Here is a 26,841-nt window from a genome sequence, read left to right as displayed (position 1 = left end):
TCCTTTCTGACTTGACTTCACATGCTACTTCAATGAATTACCCGTTCAATTTCCATAAAGTTTTATTGGAAGTCTGCTAAGTGCTAACTTTGGGAGGAGGGAAGATACTTACAAACATGAATGAGACAATATTTTTTGCCCCCAAGGAGCTGGGACTTTTTAAGTTGCTTTACGTAATTTCTCCCGTCTCCTCTCTTTTCTCTCCCTCTCTTTTGCTCTCTCTCTCTCATTTTCTCTTGTCTTCTCCCAGAATTCCTTCTCTCTTGCTTCTATTTCTTCCTCTCACCTGAACTGCCTAATCTCTACTCTTATGCTCCTTGCACTATTCACATGGCTCTATTCTTCTAAGGAGGTACTTATACAACGGTATCTCTCCTTTATCTGCTCATTTGCCAACCATTGGCCCTTCATAATTCATGTTTTTTTCTCTCCCATTTTGAATTTCTTTACTTATTTGCTTATTCCTCTCCCTGTTTTGTTGCTGTTTTTTTTTTTTTTTTTTTTTTACAAAGGTACTTGAGGGACTTAAAACAAAAAAAAACATACACTGGGGGCCCGGCCTGGTGGCATAGTGGTTAAGTTTGTGCACTCCACTTCAGCAGCCTAGGGTTCGTGGGTTCAGATCTTGGGGCAAATCTACATTCCACTCATCAAGCCATGCTGTGGCTATGTGCCACATGCAAACTAGAGGAAGATTGGCACAGATGTTAGCTCAGGAACAATCTCCCTCAAGCAAAAAGAGGACAATTCGAAACAATTCTTAGCTCAGGGGGAATCTTCCTCATCAAAAAACCCCCAAAAAACAAAAAACATACGCTGGGATGTACACTCAGTGAAGGCAGGAACTATCTGTTTTATTCACTTCACTTCCATATCTCCACTACCAAGAACAAGCCCTGGCGTGTAGCAGACTAAGAAACAAGATTTCTGGTAAGTCAATCAATCAAAGAAAAATGGTATTCTATTTTAGAGAAAAACATCAGTCTTTTGGCCCATCTGTCTGAGAGGTTATAACGATTGCAAGCCTAATTTCTTCATCGATGTAATATTCCATCTAGTAGAAGTGCCATGGGTTTGGTCACCTCAAAAATAAAAATGAAAGACCACTTAAATGTCTCCAAACAGAGTAAACGGGAATTTAACCTTTTAAATAGAAGTTATACAGAAATATTTCATCCTATCCTCTTCCATAAGCATTGCTAACTACCACTATTTGGTAGTGTCTGAAAGTATAAATATGTACCTTTGAAAGCCAAGAATCAGGCCACTATGGGTACCATAGGGCTGAGATCATAGAAACTTGGAGCTGAAAGGAACTCTGGGGGTGATCTGTGCCAGCTCCTCATTTGGCAGACCAGGAAAGTCAGGTCCCAAGTGAGCAGATAATTGCTCAAATTCACACCATTTATTAGTGACAAATAGAAGTAGAACCCTTCCAGGCCTCTTGATTTTAAATTCTTCTCTCACACCAGACTTATTCTCATTATTGCAGAAGAAAGGATCCTTCCATTACCATATCTAAAGCTTGTCTACACTGTTCCTGTTGAATGTCCAAATCAAAACAGCCTTGTGGAGCAAAGCAACTCAGGAAAATTCCTGGGGAGCATATTGTATTTTATAAAGCCAATGATTTTACATTCCTGAAAGTAAGTTAAATTTGTTGTCTAAAGCAATCTGGAAGCAGAAGTTAATTGCATACATACTTTATGAAGGATGTGTTGACAGTGGAGTTGTTATTTAAAATTTTAATTATAAGATGAGTTTTATCAAATATGCCAGAATGTTTATACTCAAATGAGATTTTGCTTTCAAAATAATCATGCTGGGAGGCAAGAGATTTTCCCAGCGATATTGCCATTTCTTTTGGCTGCTTCCAATAACAAAGCTATTCTTAAAGGTTAAATCTTTGCCGTTGTTGAAAATATTCTAAAAAATTTGGAAAGCAACTTCAAAAGAGGAGCTTTAGAATGTTTTAAACAATTATCACAATGCAGTTATAGTTTTTCAAGGTGACTGCCTTCAAGGGCTAGTACTCACTCAATGAATATATTATCTTTCATTTGTTTGAGAATGTTTAATCTTTTATGTGAGTCAACTCTTTTGAACCTCAAAAGTTTGCTCTTGTCTGTTTGTGTGTTTTCTTTTGTCTTAGACACAGCGTGATGCTGTAGAAGGACTATTGTACTTTGAGGAAGCTAACTGACCTTTCTAAACTCAGCTTCCTTCAATAAGGATAACAAAACTTACCTCATAAAGGTGTTCTGAGGGTAAAGGGAGATAACAAAAGTTAATGGGTTTTGTAAATTGCAAAATACAAAGTACTTTGCCATTCATTGTCCATCTACCATGAGGAACATGGGGACATTTAAAGTTCACACAGGGTTTCTACTCTCTCTAGAACCTTCTTGCAATTGCTGTTTACAACTAACTCTCTTATTCTACATTGCTGACTGTTACCAAGGCAACATTCTACTCATTTAAGTCTAACATTGCTATGAGAACTCCCAGAAGGAGCAATATATGAAATTTACATTCCCTAATTTACCTAGACATTTTAGATGGCAAAAAGTGTAACTCATGTTCACTTAGCAGCAGGGGAAATCAAGTTAAGGAAGGTGATGGAGATTGGAACATAGAGACAAGACAGATAGATAAGCATGGAAAGAAGAATAGGAAGAGAGCTGGAGAGCAAGCAAGAATAAGGAAGTAGCTGAACCTGCATGAAACAGAATGTAATGTCAGGAGCATTTGCCTTTGAGCCACAGCAGAGTTTCAGGCAATCAGGCAGACACAATAAGGGAGGTTGGCCTGGCACACAGTGGTGGCTCCATAATTTTTTAAAACCAAATAATGTATAAATAAGTGGAAGGATGAAGAGAACTGCCTCTGGAAACTCCTGTTCAGAGGTAGAGCGATGGTAAGGACTCTTGACGGAAAGAGCAAAATAGTTTCTTCAAGATACAGCCTTGTAGAAGAGTGATAGACTCTGGAAACTAAGAAAGCTAATTTCCCACCCCATACAGAATGGCATAGGTCTGAGAGCATCAACAAATATTCTCTTGACCAACTGCAAAGAGCTAAAGAGAGCTGTCATGCGGGTCACTAGGTTGAGGGATAGCCATTCTCTCCAGAAACTTCACATGATTTGAGTACAACAGAGACTATGAAGGGTGGCATAGAGACCACTCTGGTTGTCCAGGTGTTCAAAAAAAAAATGCAATTGTTTTCTGTGAATGGCACATCTATTTTGTACCAGGCAAGTACTAATCACTTTCATGTATATTATCTTGCTTAAGTTTTACAAAACCCTAACAGGCAGTTATTATTTGTATTTTTAAAATGGGAAAATTGAGACTGAATTAGATTAAATAACCCATACCACATCACTTCACTAAGAATGGGCAGAGACAAGATTCAAGGTCTGTATGCTCCCCTACAAGGTTGCTTCTCTAAAGTAAGATGTGGGTTTAGCATTTTTAATATTTCTCTGAGACATTCAAATTCAAAGGAGATGACAGATTTTGGTTACAATGACAGTTTCCATGCCATAAGTACTGTCAGCTCTTCCACAACAAAACGATAATTCCCTTCCCATAGTTATGCTTGAAAATCAAATTATCTTAGTTTGAAACACTATCAATAACTCATCTGATTAAACAAGCCAATCTCCTCAGATTATTTAATGAATGAACATACCCGTGATAGGAGACAGTTAGTCCTGCCACATCAGAATTTTCACAGCCCAATGCAAACAGGGACAGGAATAGGAGGTACCCAAAGACAGATGATCCCAAGTAGAGTTTTGCGGCTCCACACACACTGATTCTGAATTTCTTCATAACAATCCCCCCAGAGAATATGCCAAGGGCCACTGCAGGTATGTTGATGAGCCCTGAGGAACAAGAAAAGTATAACATTTTGTGAATCTCTAAAAGAAATCTGAGTGTACTCACACAAACTTCCTAAGAGATTATACAAAACTATGCAACAGGTTCTGACATATGGACTACTCGGTCATTTTAAGTTTCAGGAATAGTCAGTTGCTATCATCTGTTGACACATATCAAGAGATTTTGGTGGGTGTCTGGGTTATAGACTAATGATAGAACAACTGACAGACTCAGAGTTCTGCCTAACACAATGTCTAGCACAGGGTTTGAAATTAAAATACACTGAATGAAAAAATGAATCAGTGTCTTTCTAGCCTAATCCCAAGATTAACAGGTACAATCAGAGGGCAGCTAGGTGACTGTTAATGTTCTTTAATGTTGTGCTTAGAAGAATAATAGGTACATGGAACACAGGAAATAAAAAAACACTCTTGGTTCTACTTTCTGGCACAAACAACATTTGTTTCTAATGACCTGGCCTCTTAGCCTCTTAGTTTGGTATCTTTCTTAACAACAACAATGTATTATTAGACTACTTTTATATTTATTATTTGCTTATGATGTACTAGCCACTCAGCTAAGCATTTGATATATTATCTATCACATTTACTCTTCACCACACCCTTAGGAGGTAAGCATATTAGTATCTTAATTTCAGAGGACAATTTGTTCATGGTCCTATTTCGTAAGTGGTAAAACAAGATTTGAATCCAGAGAGTCTCACGTCAAGTCCCATGTTTTCAATAACTACGTTATACTGCCTCTCCTTCAACGAGATTGGGAGACAGCATTCTTGATAAATAGATGTGCAACCTCACTAGTATTCAAATAAATGTGACTTAAAAACAACACCAAGAAGAGGTCCAACAAAGTGGTTGAGAGCTTGGATTCCAGAGACCTAACTGCCTGGGTTTGGATCTCAGTTCTACACTTAATAGCTGGGCAAGTGCAGGTAATTTTCTGAACTTTTCTAAACCTGTCTCCTTATCTACGATGTGGAGCTAGTAAAAGTGTTGTTGAAGTTATTAAGTGACATGAGAAGTTCTTAACACAATATCTGGCACAAAAATATCATTCAATTAAGTTATTATTAGCATTTCGATCTGTGAGATTTACAAAGATGAAAATATTGGGTGGAGGAGTGGAACACCTCTGTGTCAGGAAAGATGGAGAAAGAGGCTCTTTGGTGCCCTGTTGTTTGGATTGTGAATTGGTAAATAACTCTAGAGAAAAGTAAGTTGGCATTCAACAATAAACAACTTCTCTGCTAATTAGAATTTATTCCTCATATTGTCTACCCATCAATCACTGATGTCCATGATAATAATTCATTTCTTCCAAATAATAAAAGGGCTGAAGCTTGTAGAAACTCTGGCCAACAGAGAATGTTCAAATATGAGCTAAGTATCTGCACTGGTGAACAAGCACAAGCATCCACATCTCCGACTCACAACCCAATGTGACAGTGTTAAATAAAACCTGAAAACTCTGACATCTAGTGATAATGAGATGTAAGCTAACTTCCTTTCTTCTTTCCTTTCCTTTTCTTCCTTTCTTTCCTTTCCTTCTTCTTTCCTTCTTTTTGTCTTTCCTTCCTTCTTTCTTCTCTTCCTTCCTTCCTTCCATCCGTTCGTTCTTTTTCTTTCTTTCTTCCTTCCTTCCTTTCTTTCTTTCTTTGCCTTTCTGTCTGTCTTTCTTTCCTTTTTAGATGTATATATCTAGTCTCCTAAGCTTCATAGACTCTCAAATATCAGATATATAATGATCTTTGGCTTGCTATTACATCACTTTATTTTTAAAATATTTTCATTATATATTAATAGATGATAAGAAAAGAGAATTTTCTTTCATCTCTTTCGACTTGACTATACATTCATATTAAAATGATCACATCAGAAATCAGCCCACCTTGAAGGGGGCATGATCACGAAATTAACAAAATTGAAAAAGAGGAGATGCTAGTTTTGCTTCTCCAGCTAAACTGAGGTTTGTGGGTGTGGCAAGTGGCAGGAATGTTTGGCCTTGAAGAGCCAAACATCTGCTGAGAGACATCTGATTATTATTTTTCTTTTTAAAAAAGAGCAGATAATAGAAAATATAAAAAATCTGGCTACTGATGACCCAAGTTAATAAATGCTAATATTTTCTCCCAATTTTTCCAAGTTTTAAAATATGGAAATACATAAAACTGATTCTCTCTGTTGCGCTTCTATCTTCCTTCCCAAGAACAAAGTGCTGCCATGGATTTGATGGGCATTATTTAATCCCTATTTGTACACACACATACGCATAGCACTTGACTTTGAATTCCTTCTCAGAGACCTGAGACTAACACAAAAAGAGCACAGGATCCTATTCTCTCTCTCAATTCTATCCCCAAAAGCAGTTTATGCAAAAAATATCTTCTGAAAACCAGGCTCTGAACTGAAACCTTTAGAGAACGTGCTTAGAATTTCATTTTATTTTGTAAAGTACCAATAGAATCTGGGACATAAGGAGTCAGAGCTTCAAGGATATCCTCCATCTTGTAGCTCCACACTCTGCTGGATTCCATTAACCGCTCCCCCCACAACCCCGCAGTCTGGCCTAGAAGAGCCTGAAAATCAAAATGGGGTTGTTCTAGGGGTATTGCTCCCTTTAACTGAGGATTGTTTAAAAATAGGAGTATCCTCTCCTGATTGACCTCCTTTTGGAGGCCTGTGTTCTCCTGAAACTTCCAGCAAGTTTCATGTTCTTTTGCCTCCAGGCCTTTCCACACAAGATACTTGCTTTGTCTGAGACAATGTCCTCCCAAACTTCCACCCCAGTTCCCCCACTTTCCTCTTTTGACACCTCCTTATCCTTTTGCTCTTGATTTAGGAATCATCATCTTCCCCTAGAGAATTCTTTCTGACTTCAAGATTAGGTTTGTTCTCCCAGAGTACTCTGGGCTTCCCCTAATGAGAGCTCTTATCACAGCCTCCACTAGCCATGTGGTGCCTCCAGGGGACCCATCTGGCACCAGGGTGCACAACTTGGTCATCAGAAACCTCTTTCCCCACTCAGCCCGAGGCCCCTGTGCAGGGTTCCATATGGCAGCAGCCTTGGTACTTAACGTGATTACCTGTTAGCTTGTCTGGTTCCCACTTCACCCTCCAATCTAACCTTCAAGGCAAGAACTATGTACACCATCAAATCCTCTGTTCCTTGCATAGACAGTTTTCTATAAAAATGTGTTAATGAATTAATTTATTCATTTACAGTCATGCGTCGCTTAACCACAGGCTATGTTCTGAGAAATGCATCATTAGGTTTCACTGTTGTGTGAACATGATAGAGTGTACTTACACAAACCTAGATGGTGTGTATGGTACAAATCCTATGAGACCACCATCGTAAATGCAGTCCATCATTGACTGAAATGTTAATATGTAGCACATGACTGCATAACATCTCTCCTGGATGTCTTACTCTCTTATTTTAAGATAGCTAAATTATAACATGATTCAAAAAAGATTAGTAGTACATTTCAAATATATTGTCGGCTTAGCTCGCCCTTTCAAATTCCCTAGGACTGATAAATTGTCCATGCTGGGCCAAGCTGGTGGTGAATTTCCTGAGCATCAGATGAGATGTGCTTCTTGCCTCCCAAAGCGTCTTTTCTTTCTTCTTGGGTATTTTTAAGTCATTTAATGAGGTAGAAATTTCACCCTGATTTCTTCATTACATTCCTTTTCCATTCACACCATAAAATGTGTTGATATTAAAATGTTTACCATCTAAATATTCCAAAGGGAAATATTATCTGTAATTTATGCGAGCACCGGCAATTTGTTTCAATTTATTTTATATATTTTCTTTTCAATTTAATCCGCATATTTACCCAAATACCAGGAAAGCTGAGAGAAATTTAAGAGCAATTTATTATTATTATATATGACATTATTGTTAATTATTTTTATTATTTCAGCACACTGGCTCAAATTAAAAACCATATTCTTTATTACTGTCCTAAACAAGGGTTTGGAGTGATGTGCAAAATGTTTCGAGATGGTCAGCACAATTGTAATGTAAGCTGGCAACTTTGGTTCCCATACAGACGCATGCCAGTCTTTGCCGTTAGGATGAAACAGTAAGGAGTTATAATAATACTACTTTGCAATGTTTTTAGAACCTCTTTCCCAGTGAAATAAAAGTCCATTTTATATCATGGACCTTCACAATCTTACTCCAATGCTGGCAGAAATAAGTATTAAGTTCTGAATTTTACAGAGAGATGCAAGGAAAAATTTACACACTCACATAGTCAATTGAGTGCAAAAAAGTAAAATTAGCCATCCTTTTGGGGCATAATAAAAGGTTTTTTTCCTCACAAATTAAGATTGTTTTCCATATCCTCACAGATCTTTGATATAGCTTAACTTAATTCTAGAACACATTATAATATAATTACTAAATTTGCCATGCTAGTTAGTGACAAAAAAATAATACTTTCTATTATAATCACCTTTCCCAAAATAATTCTCTTAATTTTTCCTTATTCGTCTGTATAACATCTCCAAGAATTTAGAATGATGGTTGTTGCTGTTAATGATAGTCAATGTTGATGTATCTTGGGTACTAGATACTGTCTTATTTAATAAAAGATTTCCAAGGCATTAAGCAAAATTACTAAATAACTGCAATCTGTGTATTAAGAAGGAAAGGAAAAGATCATTTGCATATAACTTCATAGTGATAGGAGAAGCTTAAATGGAAATTTCTACTGTCTATCCAAACTTCTTTAAGTGGAAATTGCAATGAAAATTTTCTTTAAAAAGCCTATACTTTTAAAAAAGCAAATTTATTTCACCGCATATTTCCTACTTCCTAAATTTGAAACATTCTGTTTATTCTTCTTTAATTTTCTTTGCAAAATTAAAGTAATTAACATGAGAAAATGCTATTTCTAAACTTTAGAAAGGATGTGGCCAACATATAAAAACATGTTCAGCAAAATAAATTGCCATTGTAACAGGCCTGGAACACCCAGGGAAGTTTCTGTTTATTCTTTCCTCCACGTCATATCAAATGCCTTCTCTGAAAGTAGAAGGGAACAGGCCTTCTTTGTGCCTCTCCCATATTTTATCACAGAAAGGGTCATTCTCACATAGCCCAAAACAAAAAATAAAGGAGAAAAGAGAGTGGGAGAAGAAAAGAAGGAAGAAGAGATGGAAGTGAGAAAATATTACTTATTGAATGACAGCGATGTGCATTTATGATGCATTTTGTATGTCTTATTTCATCTTCATTTCAACCTAATGAGGCATTTATTTTCACCACTCTACAGATAATCAAAATAAGTATTAGGGATGTTGAATAACTTACCCACTTCCCTTACTATGTTGCATCCCATACTTACTAATGTGAAACCAAGACAGATTCGGGAAAGGATCCCAGTTATAACGATGTGAATTTACTAGACACGATTACTTATCTCTAACAAAAGTACTTAAATTATCTATAGACATAACAAGTCAGAAACTATGAGGAATTAGAGTTTTAGACAACCTTTGATGGATGGCTAAAAAAATCCTGATGATGAATTTGTTTGGATCTTAGAGTCCATTTGAGTAACAGAGAAGGGTCAGGGATTAAAAAAACATCAGCCAGCCACAGTTCAAAAGATAATTATTAGTTGGATTCTTCCTATCAGTTTTCCATAAATAATTATGGAAAAAGGTAAATAATTTCCAGTGAAGAAACGTAACTCAGAAACTCAGGGGAAATAATTTTATTCCTGGCTACGTCATAATGTATGCATGTATGATACATATATCTAATATTGGGTAGGCCATTAAATCTCTCAGAATTTCATGTTCTTTCATTTGTGCTAACTCACCTTAACAATAATTTTATAGGCAAAATGTATTTCATTTATCTACTTAATAAATAATGATTACATACAATTTCATTTCTATTATGAGTACCTTCCTCCAAATAATGCTCTTAATTTTACTTCATGAAATAAACTTTTCAATTTGAAATAAAAAATACTTATTATTCTAGTGAGAGAAAAATCAAATGCCCAAAAATCTCTAAATGTGATGTACATGTTGAATAATGAGGAATAAACACATACTTAAAAGTGTGTCCCCTCACTACAATTCATGGGGAAAAGATAGTATTTTCATTTTGATAAATGAACCCTGACCTTTTCTTCACATTATACAAAAAAAAATTTGAAATGAATTATAATCTAAATGTTAAAGTTAAAACAATTAAGCTACTAGGACAATATTAGGAAAACATTTTCATAACCTTAGGGTTTGACAAAGATTTCTTAAAACAGGTTCAAACAGCACTAATGAAAAAGGAAAAAATTGAAAATTGGACTTAATTAAAATTAGGAAGATCACTATTAGGAGAGCGAAAAGACAACTTGAAGTCTTAGAAAATATTTTCAATATGTATAGTCAATAGAGAACTTGTATCAAGAAAAATACACAGTACGCCTACATACAAATCAACAAGAAAAAGACTAAGCATCCAATAAAAATGGGCAAAATGCTTGAACGGAGTTAATAAAAGAGAATGTTGAAATGACCAATAAGCCTGAGGAAAACTGCTCAACATCTTTAGTCACCAGGTAAATGCAAATTAAGCCACAATAAGATAATACTACACCCCATAAGAATGATTGCAATGAAAAAGATTAACAATACCAAATGTTATAAGGGTGTGAAGCAACTGGAACGTTCTTACACTTCTAATGGGAGTATAAATTTGCACAACCCTTTTGTAAAACGTTTTGGCAATATCTACTGGATCTAAACATACGTACTTCTCATCATCCAGCAATTCTACTCCAGGATATAGCCAAGAATAACAAGTGAATCTATCCACCAAAAAACAGGTAGAATGGTCATTCAGAGTTATTTATAACAACCCAAAGCAAAAAACAACTCAAAGTCTATCAACAAGAAAATATATCAATTGTGGTATATCCATGTAATAGGATATTACGCAGCAATGAAAAAGAACAAACCACTGCTACACACAACAACATGAATGAATCTTATAGATTTCACTTTGATTGAAATAAGCTAAATACAAAAAAGTATGTAACCTTATTCCATTTTATATAAAGCTCAAACACAGGCAAGACTGATATATGATGGTAGAGTTCAGAATAGCTATTAGTTTGGGGATGAATATTGAGTGGAGGAAGATATGAGGGAGCCTTCTAGGATATTGAAATATGCTATATGTGGTCTGGATGATGGTCACTACACAGATATATACATAAGGAAGCCTTTATCCAGCTAAGCTACACATTTAAGGCGTGTAGACTTAACTGTGGTTATAAATTAAATCCCAAGAAACACAAAGGAAATTTTAAAATACAATAAAAAGAATGTCTCTTAAACTTTCATTCCTCATCCGTTCTTCTTAAAGTAAGTACAAGCACTGACTGGCATGGATGGGTCGTTGGTGAAAAAAACCCTGAAATAACTCTTCAGGTCAACCATTAAACCATACAATTAAATTAATTTGAACTAATTAATATTGAAAGTAAAAGTTCAGTGGTAGAGCCTTAATATTTAGCACTTAGGGGATGAATATTCTAAATAAAGAGTCCATTAGATTTGCATCTTCTGAGTGTCCATTATCCAGAGTTGTTACAGGAAAATTATATCTCCTAAAATATGCTCAACGGTTTTTTTACCCTGAGGTCTCTTTCAGAGATAGATACATAGAGCAGTTCTTTAAATATTTTAGGAAGAAGAAATGGTTTTAAACCATTGCAGTCTCCTATCATAAAGGAGCATATCTAAAGGAATAAAATACAATTTATGCCTTGTAACAGTGGCGTTAGATGACATCTTCATGGACCAGCGGAGCTAATTCTGCTTTTTAAAGTATCCGATTACTTCCAGGGTGCTGTTCACGTACTTGCTCATTCTGCTTTTTCTTCTTGCTTTTCTTTGTCCTTGAATCTCTTTCTGATTATTGACTGTACTGCTATGATAGAAACACGGCCCTTTTCAATAACTCAAATGCCAGGGGTCAGAAAGTCTTTTGAGTCTGACCAAATACAAACTTTGTTTTGCAAGGAACACCTTTTAACCTGTCTAAACATTCACTTTTTATAATCCTAGAAACCGTTCAGGTAAAATGCCACCGTGATGAGGTTTTGACTACACTTGAAAGACAAAGATCCCATATTAACAATCTCCGAATAAAATGCACACCTGATCAATGTGATATTCTTGTGGTCACTCACCCATAGTTGTGAGTAATTTTTGCTATGACGTTATACCACAGACTATCTAAATATTGTACTCTAGTAGATTTTTTACTCACTTTTTGACTTCATATCTAAAATAGCATAAATTACCTTCAGTCCAAATATTGGAACAACTTTCTCTAAAATTACTAAGGGTTAACAAGATGTAGCTAAGAGAGTACCTATTAGAAAGCATGAAGGACAGATAAGCATACCAATAACAAAGTTGGCCTTCGAAGATGACTGTCCGTACTGTTGCTCAATGTACTTCGGCTTGTATGTCACCATGCCAAATAAAGAATTGAACTGAATGGTGCTTGCACACAAATATAAGAAGTACACCGGATTTCCAAAAAGATTCTTCAGTGATGGAAGAAAATCTACAAGAGAAAAATAACATGGAGTATTCAAAGGCAGTGTCACACTTGGCAGAAGAGACAGCCTTGGCAGCAGGGTTTAGATGACTGAGTCCCATTGTCATAGGTATTAGGAGCATCTACAGTGTGATACACATACACAGTATGGATATTAAACCATTGGCACAAATCAAGGCTGAGATCCGGCCAGGTTCAGATCCAGACATAGACACTGATTTCTACAGGCATAAAATCAAGATGACAGTTAGACGTATAAGTCAGACAGGAACAGATTCCTCTAACCGATGTGGGTAAATGACAAGAAGGATGAGAATACCCCCTCACTACTGAGATGGGAGTCATAGGCAGGACTTCAAGAACTTGTTTTCTGGTCTCTCTTCTTCAGACTTGGGTCATGGTCACAGGGAAAGGAATATGTAAGTTATTTCCATTTAATGTATAAACTTTAGTATAAGAAACCAGCTTTGGCATTCTCCCTTCTTCCGATGCATCCAAACAGAAAGGTGAAGATTTTCTGTAAACATAAATATTGCTTGCTAGGGAAGTGGGGAGAGGGATCAAGCTTTCTCATGGCCACCCATTTGCGCGTGGAGAGAATTCACTAGAATATGTCCGCCTGTCTATCCCACACCACACTCACTCCCTTGGTCATTGATGGGAGACATGCACAGGTACACTTTCCTCCAATAGGTGGATCTCATTTGTTTAAAGCCACAAGCCCTGAAGATTCACTCTTCTTTTCTGTCCACCTAGACTGATAGGAAGCAGCAGTCCCAGGTAGGGGTGGTTACAAGGTCAACTGAGGAGATGCGAGTGTGGAGATGTCAGTAAGGAAAGTCACCAAGTCTGGGTCAGGTTCTTTCACCAGTTTTCCAATAATAAAGCTGACTTTCTCATCTCTACTTCTGCTTCCCCTATAGTTTCTTAATTTTTTTCTGAATACATGAGTGGAGGAGAGAGGTACTATTTATAGATCCCCTATAAAGTCTCAACAGGAAAACTGGAAGTGCTTCAAAATCACGGACAATCTGGCTCACCTCTTGCCATTTCCATTATTTTTGCTTTTTCTCCATGGGGTGTTCGGTAGTCTGTGTGATCATCCATAATAAACGTGGATTTCTCAGAGGAGGAACTAGAATCCTCTCTACTCCGGGGTCTCGGTAGACTCTTGGGCAAACACCAGAAAGGGACAGCTGCGAGAAGGCTGATGATTCCTGCTATTAGATAACCCAGCCACCAGGCACCAACCCACTGGGGGTCCTTTGGGGTAATGGTTATGTGATCTGAAAAAGACAGAGGATGGCCAAATAGCAAATACAGCAAAGCTGATATGTTGAAATAAGCCTCTGTTTTAAAAAGAATCCTAGCATTAGCTCTATCACATTATAAAAATACCTAATAATTCACACATGATAACTTTTTAAAAATCTGAACATTATTATTATCCTGCTTTTTTGAAGCAAGCTGTTTTGAAAGAAGGTGTTTCTGGAGCATGATGCTTTCTTCTTTCGTTCCTTAGATTGAAGTATAGAGTCTAAATACTGGAAGGGGTCTCACTCTACTCTAGGCTTCTGCAGAGGGACCTCTGAACCCGTAGCAGGAGGAAAGAATCATGTGAGGAGATTTATGAAGGCTTGAAAGCTTCTGCCAGCTATCCCACATCCGAACCACTTTCATCTGATTGACATATTGAACGTCTGTTTCAGATTTTACCTGGAGAAAGAGTTATGCCCTACACCATCTGGCCCAAATCTAGTCTGAATCACTCAGAATGTTATTTACTAAGTGATAGTTAATAATACTTCAGAGTTATTCTAGATCTGAAGCAAGATTTGTATATGCAAATAAAATGTCAGTATCTTATTCACCATAAAAACTTTATTTTTGACACTACTTCTTATTTAACTAAAAGATAAATACTGAAAAAGTATTTTGAACCAAATCACATGGGTTTTTTCTATATAAGAATCTACAAAAGATATTACAATACGTTAGCTCTACCACACTATATGAGAACAACAAAATAAACTCATGTCCTTTGATATCTTGGCTCAATTGTCACTCCATTGTACTCAGTAAAATGTTTATACTAGTTTATCACTGCATCTTCATTGTTTCCTTGTAGCAATTTTCTTCTGTACCACTCATCACACCTACACTTTCTTATCTATATCAGTCTCCAAGACTGGATTTTAAACTTCAAGAAGCCAAAGAACTCAACTGTTCAACCGCAGTAGAACAGCACTGGGGATAGAGTACATGTGAAATAAATTTTGGAGGTTAATGAATGAATGAATGAACAAAATTTTTGAAATGTGTTCTGCAGTTTATTTCATTAAAAAAGAACAATTAGTGCAAGAGTTTTGCATTCTATTTTAACACACGATGATTTTGAAACGCAATTCCAGAATTTTAAAAAATGAAACAAGTTTTCTTGTTTCTGACTGCTTTCTTGGACTTCTTTTTTAAAAAAATGGAAGAATGGGGGCTGGCTCCGTGGCCGAGTGGTTAAGGCCGCGCGCTCTGCTGCAGGCAGCCCAGTGTTTCGTTGGTTCGAATCCTGGGCGCGGACATGGCACTGCTCATCAAACCATGCTGAGGCAGCGTCCCACATGCCACAACTAGAAGGACCCACAACGAAGAATATACAACTATGTACTGGGGGTGCTTTGAGAGAAAAAGGAAAAAATAAAATCTTAAAAAAAAAAAAACCGGAAGAATGCTATCTACTTCTAGGGGGTCCATTTCACAAGGAAAGTAACAAATTAATAGCCATGGAAAGATGAGGTCCCCCACTTATTCCCTACACAAGGATTCTCCCAGGAGGAAAGCTGTCTCACAAAAATATGCCTCCACCTAAAATAGATTCGTACAGCAAAAAGGGAATTTGGGTTGCCAGAAGACTTTCACTCCTTGGTCTTTCTGGCAAGTCTACAAATATGTAATCAATTGATGTGACTGCAATAATGTTGATACACCTGAAACCAACAAGAGCCAACAAGTAGCCACAGTTTTTAGTCTTAACTCCACTGAAATGTGTTTGAACTGGCAAACCAGAAGTGAAACAGACACATTTGAATAACAAATCATGGGTCATCCAGTTCTAATCACTGCCTATTTTTCATATTCCATTTATTAATTTGTTTGATGATTATATCAATAATAAGTTTTCCATGGACTATTTTCATTTTGTGAACGATCACCATCCTGTCATTTTATAAAAAGGCAATTTGATATTTTCTACATCATCCCCATTAAAAAAATTACAGCAACTAAAATAAATGAATAAATAAAAATAAATTCCCTTACCTAGGTTTACAAAGCCAATGTCAACATACAGTTTGGCACATAAGGAGCCTAACAGGAAGCCAAAGATTGGTCCTATAACTGCAACCGTCTGCACACACCCTGCACCAAAAAGAAAAAAAAAAAGAAAGCGTGCCATTTCTTAGCTGTGTAAATTAACAAAATTTTTAACAAGAAATGTGAGTGAGATCCAATAGTAGCAGAAAATATTTCCTCAACTCTTTACTTAAGTGTGCTTATTTTGTCAGTTTTTCAACCTCGTTGAATCAGGAAATAAGTCCTTCCCAGCTTTGGAAATTTTAAGTCATGAATTACCTCTTAGTAAAAACATAACAGCGGACTCTGAAGAAGTTAATTCTCCCAGATGGAGCAAACTATTCCCAAGGATTAGATTCCTCCCAGTGATAAAAATCAGAATTGCACTATTTTGACAGTCTTTCAAAACTTTTCATCGTTGGTTAAGGATAAGACTCGTTTTGACATTAAAATTGACTTCTTCCACCTTAGTGAAAAAGTGCATGCGTTCAGAGCTTCTTTGGGACCATTTGTGAGAGAAGCAACTATGCAGGTCCCCGGATGCAGCCAGCAAAGGAGCTAGACTTGGGAGAGGGGAGAGGTGCTCTCTGGAACATTCTTGACCAACCTGGGTGGCTTTAACAGGTAAGTGGAGCAGATTGCCTAAAGGACCCTGTCTCTAGTAACCAGAAATGGAGATCTTTCTGCAAAGTATCTCCCATCTGCCTTGCATTTCACCACAGAAATTCAACACACACATCCCTGGGAGATTAATTTAAATGAACTGAAGGAGTAAACTGGAGCAGTTACCAGATCCTTTTCAGAATAGAAGAGAGGCAGAAGGGAGTACACAGGCTCTGAGCTCCTGGACAGGAAGCAGACACCTAGACACCTGCACACTCTCCTGGCTGCAAGCTTTCCTCTGTCCCCAGAGTAAGTGCCTAGCACATGTGCTGGAGCTTCTGTTCCAGTTCCAGTTCCTGATTTATGCTGCAGTTTCCCATTAGAGCAGGTGCCCTGTTTTTAATTAACTAACTTTTAATGCTTGGATATAATCAGAGCCCTCCGGAGTTCAGCATGCATAGCCAGGGAAGAACTATACAGCGGACCAAGATATAGCACCCATCGATGAATTTACATCTTGTCCTCTGTCCCTGAAGGCTAGGCCCTCAAAAGATCAGAACCCCAAGAAATCAAGACTGATGTGTGAAACAGAGAACAGGTTTAGTTTCCAGGACATAAGAGGCACTTCATATATGCTGTTTATATGCACCTGACCTTGGGGTTTGCCTTTGCTATGTTTTGGTTTTTGTGATTTTTAGCTGCTGTTCTATCCACTGGGACCTGTTCCAGGCACAGGATAGCCTCAGGCATTGATTTCATCCTTACATTTTTCTTTATCCACTCATACCTGCTATTGAGATCCCAGAATTCCTTGTTGCCTATCGCTCATAGGAAAAAGACGCTTTAAATAATCAGGGCTTATAAAATGGAAAATAGTTTCTAGGGGGTCTGGAAACAAATTTAAAAAAAATATATATATATTATATTTATATATATATAAACACTTAAGTGCTTCAGCAGTACAGTAGCTCAATAAAAAGAATCTGTGAAATCTGATGTCTATGAAGATACTTGCACGAGGTCATACATCATTGCAGCTGAGCTCACAGGGACTTTTTTCAATCATAGTTCGTTCTTTCCCTAATTCAATAGGTCCTTCTAGTGAGGTTTCTTCATTATCAAAAACCTCAGTGTGGACTTCAGATATGCGTGAACTGAATAACGGTGTTGGATGTGAAGTATAAAACCTCCCAAACCCTATTTAGTTTAGAGTGGCATTGAGAAAACCAGGTACCCTGCTTCCGAAGAAGATGAGCGAGGTGAGCATTACCAATATAGAAGGCCGCATTGTCTTCACTGGCGAAATCATCAAGGTAGGCGATGCCTAGAGGCTGAATGGGAGTTTCTCCAATTCCACGAAGAAGGTTCCCCAGGAAAACATAAACCCACATGGAGGAGCTGGCGTCAATTTCACATTCTTGAAATGAAAGCAAACAAGAGGATTGAAATCGGATCACTAACAAAGCTAAATATTTATTCTGCTTTTCTACAAGTTGTCCTAAAATTGGATTAGAATGCAGAAGCGAGATTCACAATAGACATAATTTGATAGGAGTTTGAGCAAGATTGGAAAATATTTTGTAACTTCAATACTCGAGACAGTGTAAATCCCCCGGGGCCTTGGACCAAGGAACTCTCCTGCTTCTCCTTCCTGTTCCCTTACTTCTTATTTCCTCTCTTCTTTTTATTTTCATCCTTACACTGAGTTTTTTGAATTCCTACACTCCAATAACATTCAATATCCTGTCTGGGACAAAAGACAAAATTTTGAACAAAGGCTTTTCTTACCTTAATCTTTAAACTCTTCTATTTTTTCAGTAGAAATCACTTATAATTTTGTTGCTGACCAAGTTTTATGTGAAGTTCAAAATTTTATATGGATCATACTTCAATTTTGGGCCACATTGCCTTCAGTTACAATTGCTTATCAGGGAATAACCATTTTTAGGGCTCTTGTTTAGGAAACAAATTATTCAAAAATGTAAAACCCTATATGCTTTAGTAGTATAACTATCCCAAGAAAAAGAACCTTTTAACAGTATTTTTAGACTGAAATTCAAAGCTAACGATTTTAAAATGCTTTCAGAAAAGTCATGTCTTAATATGATCCTGTGTAGTAGGATAATTACTCCCGTATTATAAATGAAATGTACTTTGCAGAGTCTAGTCACTTTAATAAAAGTGATAATACTAATAACCTCCAACAGCCACCACTTCTGAATGCTCCCTTTCTGCTGGGCACTAAGTTAAGTCGCTTTCAGGCATTTTAAAATTGAATTCTCCTAATAATCCTATGAAGTATGAGTGATTTTTACCTATTAGTAACCTTTAAAGTAACTTTCTTTTTTTTTTTTTGAGGAAGATTAGCCCTGAGCTAACTACTGCCAGTCCTCCTCTTTTTTGCTGAGGAAGCCTGGCCCTGAGCTAACATCCATGCCCATCTTCCTCTACTTTATATGTGGGACGCCCACCACAGCATGGCACGCCAAGCGGTGCCATGTCCTCACCCAGGATCCAAACCGGCGAACCCTGGGCCGCTGAGAAGCAGAATGTGCGAACTTAATCGCTGCGCCACCGAGCAGGCCCCTAAAGTAACTTTGGAAGGTACAGTATGGGTTGTGAAGAATTGGGGCGGGTGCTTTTGTGTAGATGAGTCAGACTGTGTAACAGAAAAGCCTGCTCTGCAGTCTTGTTGCTTCTAGTCCTGATTCTGCCTCTTCCGGAAATGTAGCCAAGTAACCATGGATTTTTCACTTATCTTCTTTGGATTTCTGTTCCACTTCCAAAAATATAATGTGAATTCCTTTTCCAAAAATTGATTGTGATGTCAGTTCTAGCCCTAACATTTGTGCGAGTCTAAGGAGCTTGTTGGTAGAGGAATCTCGTTGTAGATAAGCGTGGACACCTTAGATCTGCACTTTCCAATACAGCAGCCACAAGCCACATGTGGCTATCTAAATAAATTAAAATTATATAAAATTAAAAATTCAGTTCCTTAGTCACACTACCTGTATTTCAAGTACTCAATAGTCACATGTGGCAAGTGGCTCTTGTACTGGACAGCACAGATATAGCATTTCCACCATCACAGAGAGTTCTGTTGAACAGCTCTGTTCTGGAGTGTTGTGGGGGAAATGGGAGATATGTGTGGAGCATTTTTGAGAAGAGTCCTATATTTACCCCCCTATCATCTTTAGGATGGGGCTGTGTCCGCTGTACCTAAGTCTACACATGTCTATGACTTTAAGGGAGCAGGACCTCATTTAAAGAAAAGAAAAGAATTGAGTTGTGAGTCTGTACCTGCCTAATAACTTGTTTCTCTACATTAAAAACATTTTCATCCCCTGTCTCTAAACCCAATGTTTCTTTTTAACATCAAAGGTTTAAATATTTCCTAATTAGTAGTATTGTCATTGATATCATGTCTTTTCCCTGATTGTCAAAAATAAAAATAAAATATCTTCAATGACTGTGCATTGTGTACAGATGAAAGTGCAAAGTCTTTAGCTCTGCTTCTTGCCTTTTTCTGTGGACCTGAATTAAACTTATTATCTGTTATATCCTTACATAAACAAGCCCTAGGTTCTCATCCACCCATTTATACACGTCCTCCTGAATGTGTCTATTATCGTTTTTCGCTCTCCTCTTCAAAAATACTTTTCTTCTTCTTTTCATACAGCAGGACAGGGTAAACTTTTTACATGTTTGTGTCCTCTCCTTTTCTCCTCTCATATTTCTATACTTCTTTTAATCCTCTGGTCTCTCCCTTTATTCAAACAGCCAGACCTCTACTGTTCATTGGCTAGGAAAAGAACATCTCAAAAGAAAGCATTAATGAGGATATTAGGAGAGTGAAAAGGCTTCATAGCATAGACAAAAGATTTGGATGGATAGCAAGTATAAAAATGAAACCTGCCGATATGGAAAGTGATTCCCCAGGCTAGGAGTAGGCAGTAAGACTGGGGAGAAGGCGGGGAGGAAGTGTGGGCATATTGATGCTGAAAGGCTGTGGAGAGAGATTTGAGCTCTTGCCTGTGCAGCATCCCAGAGACATGGCAAACACCTGTGGATAGCTTCGTGGATTCCATGAGTGAGGAGAACTTGTGCCCCCATGGCCAGGTAGAGCCCAGGGAGGTAGCAAGACCCCAAAGACGAGATGGCTGCACAGTATAGCTAAGCATCCCTGCCTTTGGCTCCTCAGAGGGTTTCTGATGTCCAAAGTAACACAAAAGAGATGATTCTCATGTTCTCCAGGGTGCCTCATACATAGCATATGCATCAGCCATATGGAATCAAGACATTCTAACAAAATTCCCTGCATCCTATCTTGTCTGGAAAATAGAATTATTTTCATGTTTCCAAGATTGTCACTTCTGCATCAGAGAGAGCTGCTGTGCTAAAAAGGACACGAATGTGGACATAAGATGACCCCAAAGTGACATGTATGACAAAACACTGGGGTCAGATGGATTTTAAATATCTAAGTTGACCAGGAACCGATAACACCAATTGCCCTCCTCCCACAACTTGCCCCTTTTCTATTACATAAGCTCCCTAGAATGTAAGCAAGCCCTGGGAAAAAGAGTGGAGGTTAGGGACAAATTGAGATAAAGATTTTTTTTCATCCTGATGAAAAGGGGCTGAACACAGAAATTAAATTGAGTTTTAGGGGAAAAATATATTTCTTTCAAATCTGAGCAATGGACTGAGATTTATATGTGCTAAACTAGTTTTACCTTGATTTCATGGCCTATCTTATTTGGAACCACTAGAAGATTCTCTCAATCACCAGCAATTAATGTTCCTTCTTTCCATAAGATTTTATTGTCTGCATATTTTTTTAGGATCTCATCATATACTGCCTTATATTCTAAGAATTTGTATGGCACTCCAATATCTCAATTTAAGTAGGAAAGCTTTCGACAGCAAAAGCATATAGATATTTTTGTCCACATTAAAGCACATATAAAGTCTTTTTTTTAAAAAAAAAAAAAGCTTGCTTATTCAAGTAAAGTAAAAAAAAATCATCTTACCATTATTTATTTTGGATTGTGATTTTTCCATAACTGAGACTGGTAATTGATTATTTGACTCCAGGAGACATGGAGAGATGCTGAGAGTGGAATTGGAGAAAGGAGAATACCTTTCATATCTGTACCTGTATAAAAAAAAGGTTTTCTTTACTACAGACTCATTTAACATCATGCTGACAATGTTACATATGCGCTACAGGACTCGCTATGTATCTGTTTGCGTTTACAGCTCTCCTTGAATCTGAATCATGAAACCAAGCCAGCACTTAACAGCAGAGTTTTCTGAAGAGCTAACCAGACGATCTGGTTCATAGGTATTACACCATATCCGAACCAGTCAATTACCCAGTGCAGTGAAAGAAGATAAAAGTTAAGAATTATTCATAGAGGCTCATTTTTTTTTCTTTTTATTAATGTTATGATAGATTACAACCTTGTGAGATTTCAGTTGTACATTTTTGTTAGTCATGTTGTGGGTACACCACTTCCCCCTCTGTGCCCTCCCCCCACCCCCCCTTTTCCCTGGTAACCACTGATCAGATCTCCTTATCAATATACTAATTTCCACCTATGAGTGGAGTCATACTGAGTTCGTCTTTCTCTGACTGGCTTATTTCGCTTAACATAATACCCTCGAGGTCCATCCACGTTGTTGTGAATGGGCCAATTTTGTCTTTTTTTATGGCTGAGTAGTATTCCATTGTGTATATATACCACATCTTCTTTATCCAATCATCAGTTTCTGGGCATGTAGGCTGGTTCCACGTCTTGGCTATTGTAAATAATGCTGCGATGAACATAGGGGTGCAACGGACTCTTGAGATTTCTGATATCAGGTTCTTAGGGTAGATACCCAGTAATGGGATGGCTGGGTCATAGGGTATTTCTATTTTTAACTTTTTGAGAAATCTCCATACTGTTTTCCATAGTGGCTGTACCAGTTTGCATTCCCACCAACAGTGTATGAGGGTTCCTTTTTCTCCACAACCTCTCCAACATTTGTCACTCTTGGTTTTGGATGTTTTTGCCAATCTAACGGGTGTAAGGTGATATCTTAGTGTAGTTTTGATTTGCATTTCCCTGGTGATTAGCGATGATGAACATCTTTTCATATGTCTATTGGCCATATTCATATCTTCTTTTGAGAAATGTCTGTTCATGTCCTCTGCCCATTTTTTGATCGGGTTGTTTGTTTTTTTGTTGTTAAGCAGTGTGAGTTCTTTGTATATTATGGAGATTAACCCTTTGTCGGATAAGTGGCTTGTAAATATTTTTTCCCAACTAGTGAGCTGTTTTTTTGTTTCAATCCTGTTTTCCCTTGCCTTGAAGAAGCTCTTTAGTCTGATGAAGTCCCATTTGTTTATTCTTTCTATTGTTTCCCTCAACTGAGGAGTTACAGTGTCCGAAAAGATTCTTTTGAAACTGATGTCAAAGAGTGTACTGCCTATATTCTCTTCCAAAAGACTTATTGTCTCAGGCCTAATCTTTAGGTCTTTGATCCATTTTGAGTTTATTTTGGTGTTTGGTGAAAAAGACTGGTCAATTTTCAATCTTTTGCATGTGGCTGTCCAGTTTTCCCAGCACCATTTGTTGAAGAGACTTTCTTTACTCCATTGTAGGCCCTCTGCTCCTTTGTCGAAGATTAGCTGTCCATAGATGTGTGGTTTTATCTCTGGGCTTTCAATTCTGTTCCATTGATCTGTGGACCTGTTTTTGTACCAGTACCATGCTGTTTTGATCACTGTAGCTTTGTAGTATGTTTTGAAATCGGGGATTGTGATTCCGCCGGCTTTGTTTTTCTTGCTCAGGATTGCTTTAGCAATTCGCGGTCTTTTGTTGCCCCATATGAATTTTAGGATTGTTTGTTCAATATCTGTGAAGAATGTTCTTGGGATTCTGATTGGGATAGCATTGAATCTGTATATTGCTTTAGGTAGTATGGACATTTTAACTATGTTTATTCTTCCAATCCATGTGCACGGAATGTCTTTCCATCTCTTTATGTCATCGTCAATTTCTTTCAAGAAAGTCTTGTAGTTTTCATTGTATAGATCCTTCACTTCCTTGGTTAAGTTTATCCCAAGGTATTTTATTCTTTTCGTTGTGATTGTGAATGGGATTGAGTTCTTGAGTTCTTTTTCTGTTAGTTCATTGTTAGTGTATAGAAATGCTACTGATTTATGCACGTTAATTTTATACCCTGCTACTTTGCTGTAGTTGTTGATTATTTCTAATAGTTTTTCTGTGGATTCTTTGGGGTTTTCTATATATAAGATCATGTCGTCTGCAAACAATGAGAGTTTTACTTCTTCGTTACCTATTTGGATTCCTTTTTTTCTTTTTCCTGCAGAATTGCTCTGGCCAGCACCTCCAGTACTATGTTGAATAGGAGTGGTGAAAGTGGGCACCCTTGTCTTGTTCCTGTCCTCAGAGGGATGGCTTTCAGTTTTTGTCCATTGAGTATGATGTTGGCTGTGGGTCTATCATATATGGCCTTTATTATGTTGAGCTACTTTCCTTCTATACCCATTTTACTGAGGGTTTTTATCATAAATGGGTGTTGGATCTTGTCGAATGCTTTCTCTGCATCTATTGAGATGATCATGTGGTTTTTGTTTTTCATTTTGTTGATGTAGTGTATCACGTTGATTGACTTGCGGATGTTGAACCATCCCTGTGCCCCTGGTATAAATCCCACTTGATCATGGTGTATAATCTTTTGATGTATTGCTGTAATCGGTTTGCCAAAATTTTGTTAAGGATTTTTGCATCTATGTTCATCAGTGATATCGGCCTGTAGTTCTCCTTGTTTGTGTTGTCCTTGTCAGGTTTGGGGATCAGAGTGATGTTGGCTTCATAGAATGTGTTAGGGAGTTCTCCATCTTTCTCAATTTTCTGGAACAGTTTGAGGAGAATAGGTATTAAGTCTTCTTTGAATGTTTGGTAGAATTCTCCAGAGAAGCCGTCTGGTCCTGGACTCTTATTTTTGGGGAGGTTTTTGATTACCGTTTCTATTTCCTTACTTGTGATTGGCCTATTCAGATTCTCCATTTCTTCCTGATTCAGTTTGGGGAGATTGTAGGAGTCTAGGAATTTGTCCATTTCTTCCAGGTTGTTCAATTTGTTGGCATATAGTTTTTCATAGTATTCTCTTATGATCTCTTGTATTTCGTTGGTATCTGTTGTGATTTCTCCTCTGTCATTCCTAATTTTATTAATTTGCGATTTCTCTCTTCTTTTCTTGGTGAGTTTGGCTAGGGGTTTGTCAATTTTGTTAATTCTTTCGAAGAACCAACTCTTTGTTTCATTGATCCTTTCTATTGTCTTTTTTGTTTCAATATCGTTTATTTCTGCTCTTATTTTTAATATTTCCCTCCTTCTCCTGACTCTGGGCTTTGTTTGTTCTTCTTTTTCTAGTTCTGTTAGGTGTCGTTTGAGGTTGCTTATGTGAGCTTTTTCTTGTTTAGTGAGGTGAGCCTGTATTGCGATGAATTTCCCTCTTAGGACTGCTTTTGCTGCATCCCAAATGATTTGGTATGTCGTGTTCTCATTTTCATTAGTCTCCAGATAAAATTTGATTTCTTCTTTAATTTCTTCAATGATCCATTGTTTGTCGAGAAGCGTGTTGTTTAGTCTCCACATTTTTGCACCTTTCTCTGCTTTTTTCTTGTAGTTGATTTCTAATTTAATAGCATTATGATCAGAAAAGATGCTTGATATTATTTCAACTCTCTTGTATTTATTGATGTTTGCTTTGGTTCCCAAAATATGGTCAATCCTTGAGAATGTTCCATGTGCACTTGAGAAGAATGTGTAACCTGCTGTTTTTGGATGAAGTGTTCTATATATATCTATTAAGTCCATCTGGTCTAATTTTTCATTTAATTCTATTATTTCCTTGTTGATTTTCTGTCTGGATGTTCTGTCCATTGGTGTTAATGGTGTGTTGAGGTCCCCTACTATTATTGTATTGTTGTTGATGTCTTCTTTTAGTTCTATTAAGAGTTGCTTTACAAATTTTGGTGCTCCTGTGTTGGGTGCGTATATATTTATAAGTGTTATGTCTTCTTGGTGGAGAGTCCCTTTTATCATTATATACTGTCCCTCTTTATCTTTCTTTATCTGTTTTGCTTTGAAATCTACCTTGTCTGATATTAGTATAGTGACACCTGCTTTCTTTTGTTCATTATTAGCTTGGAGTATTGTTCTCCATCCCTTCACTCTGAGTCTGTGTTTGTCTTTGGGGCTGAGGTGTGTTTCCTGGAGGCAACATATTGTTGCATCTTGTTCTTTGATCCATCCTGCCACTCTGTGTCTTTTGATTGGGGAGTTCAATCCATTTACATTTAGAGTGATTATTGAGATGTGGGGGCCTACCACTACCATTTTGTGTCTTGTTTTCCGGTTTTCTTCAGTTTCCTTTGTTTCTCGTCCCATGGTTTAATCTGTTCTGATGTAGAGCTGCTACTCTCTGTTGTTGTCCTTCTACTTATCTCCTCTGCTCTTGGTTTTGTAGCCCCTTTCCTTTTTTGGATTTTTCAGGAATGAGGGTTTTCCTGAGGATTTCCTGAAGAGGAGGTTTTGTGGCAATGAACTCCCTTAATTTTTGTCTATCTGCGAAAGTTTTTATTTCTCCATCGTATTTGAAGGATATTTTCGCTGGGTAGAGAATTCTCGGCTGTAGATTTTTGTCCTTCAGATTTTTGAATATATCATTCCACTCTCTTCTAGCCTGTAAAGTTTCTGCTGAGAAATCTGCTGATAGCCTGATGGGGGTTCCTTTGTAGGTTAGTTTCTTTTGCCTGGCTGTCCTTAGTATTTTCTCCTTGTCGTTGACTTTTGCTAGCTTCACTACTATATGGTGTGGAGTTGGTCTTCTTGCATTTATAAAGTTTGGAGATCTATTGGCTTCTGTCACCTGAAGATCCATCTCCCTCACCAGATTTGGGAAGTTCTCAGCCATTATTTCTTTGAATAGGCTTTCTGCCCCTTTCTCCTTCTCTTCTCCCTCTGGTATACCTATAATCCTTACGTTGCATCTCCTAATTGTGTCTGATAATTCTCGGAGAGTTTCTTCATTTCTTTTTAGTCTTGCTTCTCTCTCCTCCTCTGCCTGCAGCAATTCTATATTGCCATCTTCCAAATTGCTAATTCTTTCCTCCATATTATCGGCCCTACTGTTCAGAGCATCTAGATTTTTCTTAATCTCCTCTATTGTGTTCTTCATTTCCAATATTTCTGTTTGGTTCTTCTTTATCGTATCAAACTCTTTTGTGACATAGCTCCTGAACTCGTTGAGTTGTCGGTCAGAATTCTCTCTTAACTCATTGAGAATTTTAATGATGGCT

General features: G+C 37.4%; 1 protein-coding gene across 14 annotated transcripts in view; it reads right to left on the bottom strand.

Annotated features, from left to right (window-relative positions):
- Positions 1-26,841, bottom strand: part of SLCO1C1 (solute carrier organic anion transporter family member 1C1) — a 64,662-nt gene that overhangs the window by 13,410 nt on the left and 24,411 nt on the right. For 8 of the 14 annotated variants that reach the window (XR_011439717.1, XR_011439716.1, XM_070270037.1 and 5 more), the window contains 6 exons: positions 21,494-21,618; positions 17,731-17,877; positions 15,825-15,923; positions 13,553-13,798; positions 12,354-12,518; positions 3,697-3,892 (listed from right to left, as the gene is read on the bottom strand). Coding sequence is in view for 11 of the 14 variants with exons in the window: in XM_070270037.1 (XP_070126138.1) it covers positions 3,697-3,892; positions 12,354-12,518; positions 13,553-13,798; positions 15,825-15,923; positions 17,731-17,877; positions 21,494-21,618 (978 nt within the window). In the remaining 3 variants the exon portion in view is untranslated. Of the gene's footprint in view, positions 1-3,696; positions 3,893-12,353; positions 12,519-13,552; positions 13,799-15,824; positions 15,924-17,694; positions 17,878-21,493; positions 21,619-26,841 lie in introns of all 14 variants that reach the window. The other 6 variants (XR_011439715.1, XM_070270031.1, XM_070270030.1 and 3 more) reach the window with 1 other exon arrangement.

This window comes from Equus caballus, chromosome 6, assembly GCF_041296265.1.
Source record: "Equus caballus isolate H_3958 breed thoroughbred chromosome 6, TB-T2T, whole genome shotgun sequence".
In the NCBI taxonomy this organism is placed as follows: domain Eukaryota; kingdom Metazoa; phylum Chordata; class Mammalia; order Perissodactyla; family Equidae; genus Equus; species Equus caballus.
Note: the sequence above shows the minus strand (reverse complement) of the source record. Positions and strands in the feature narration are given on the sequence as shown.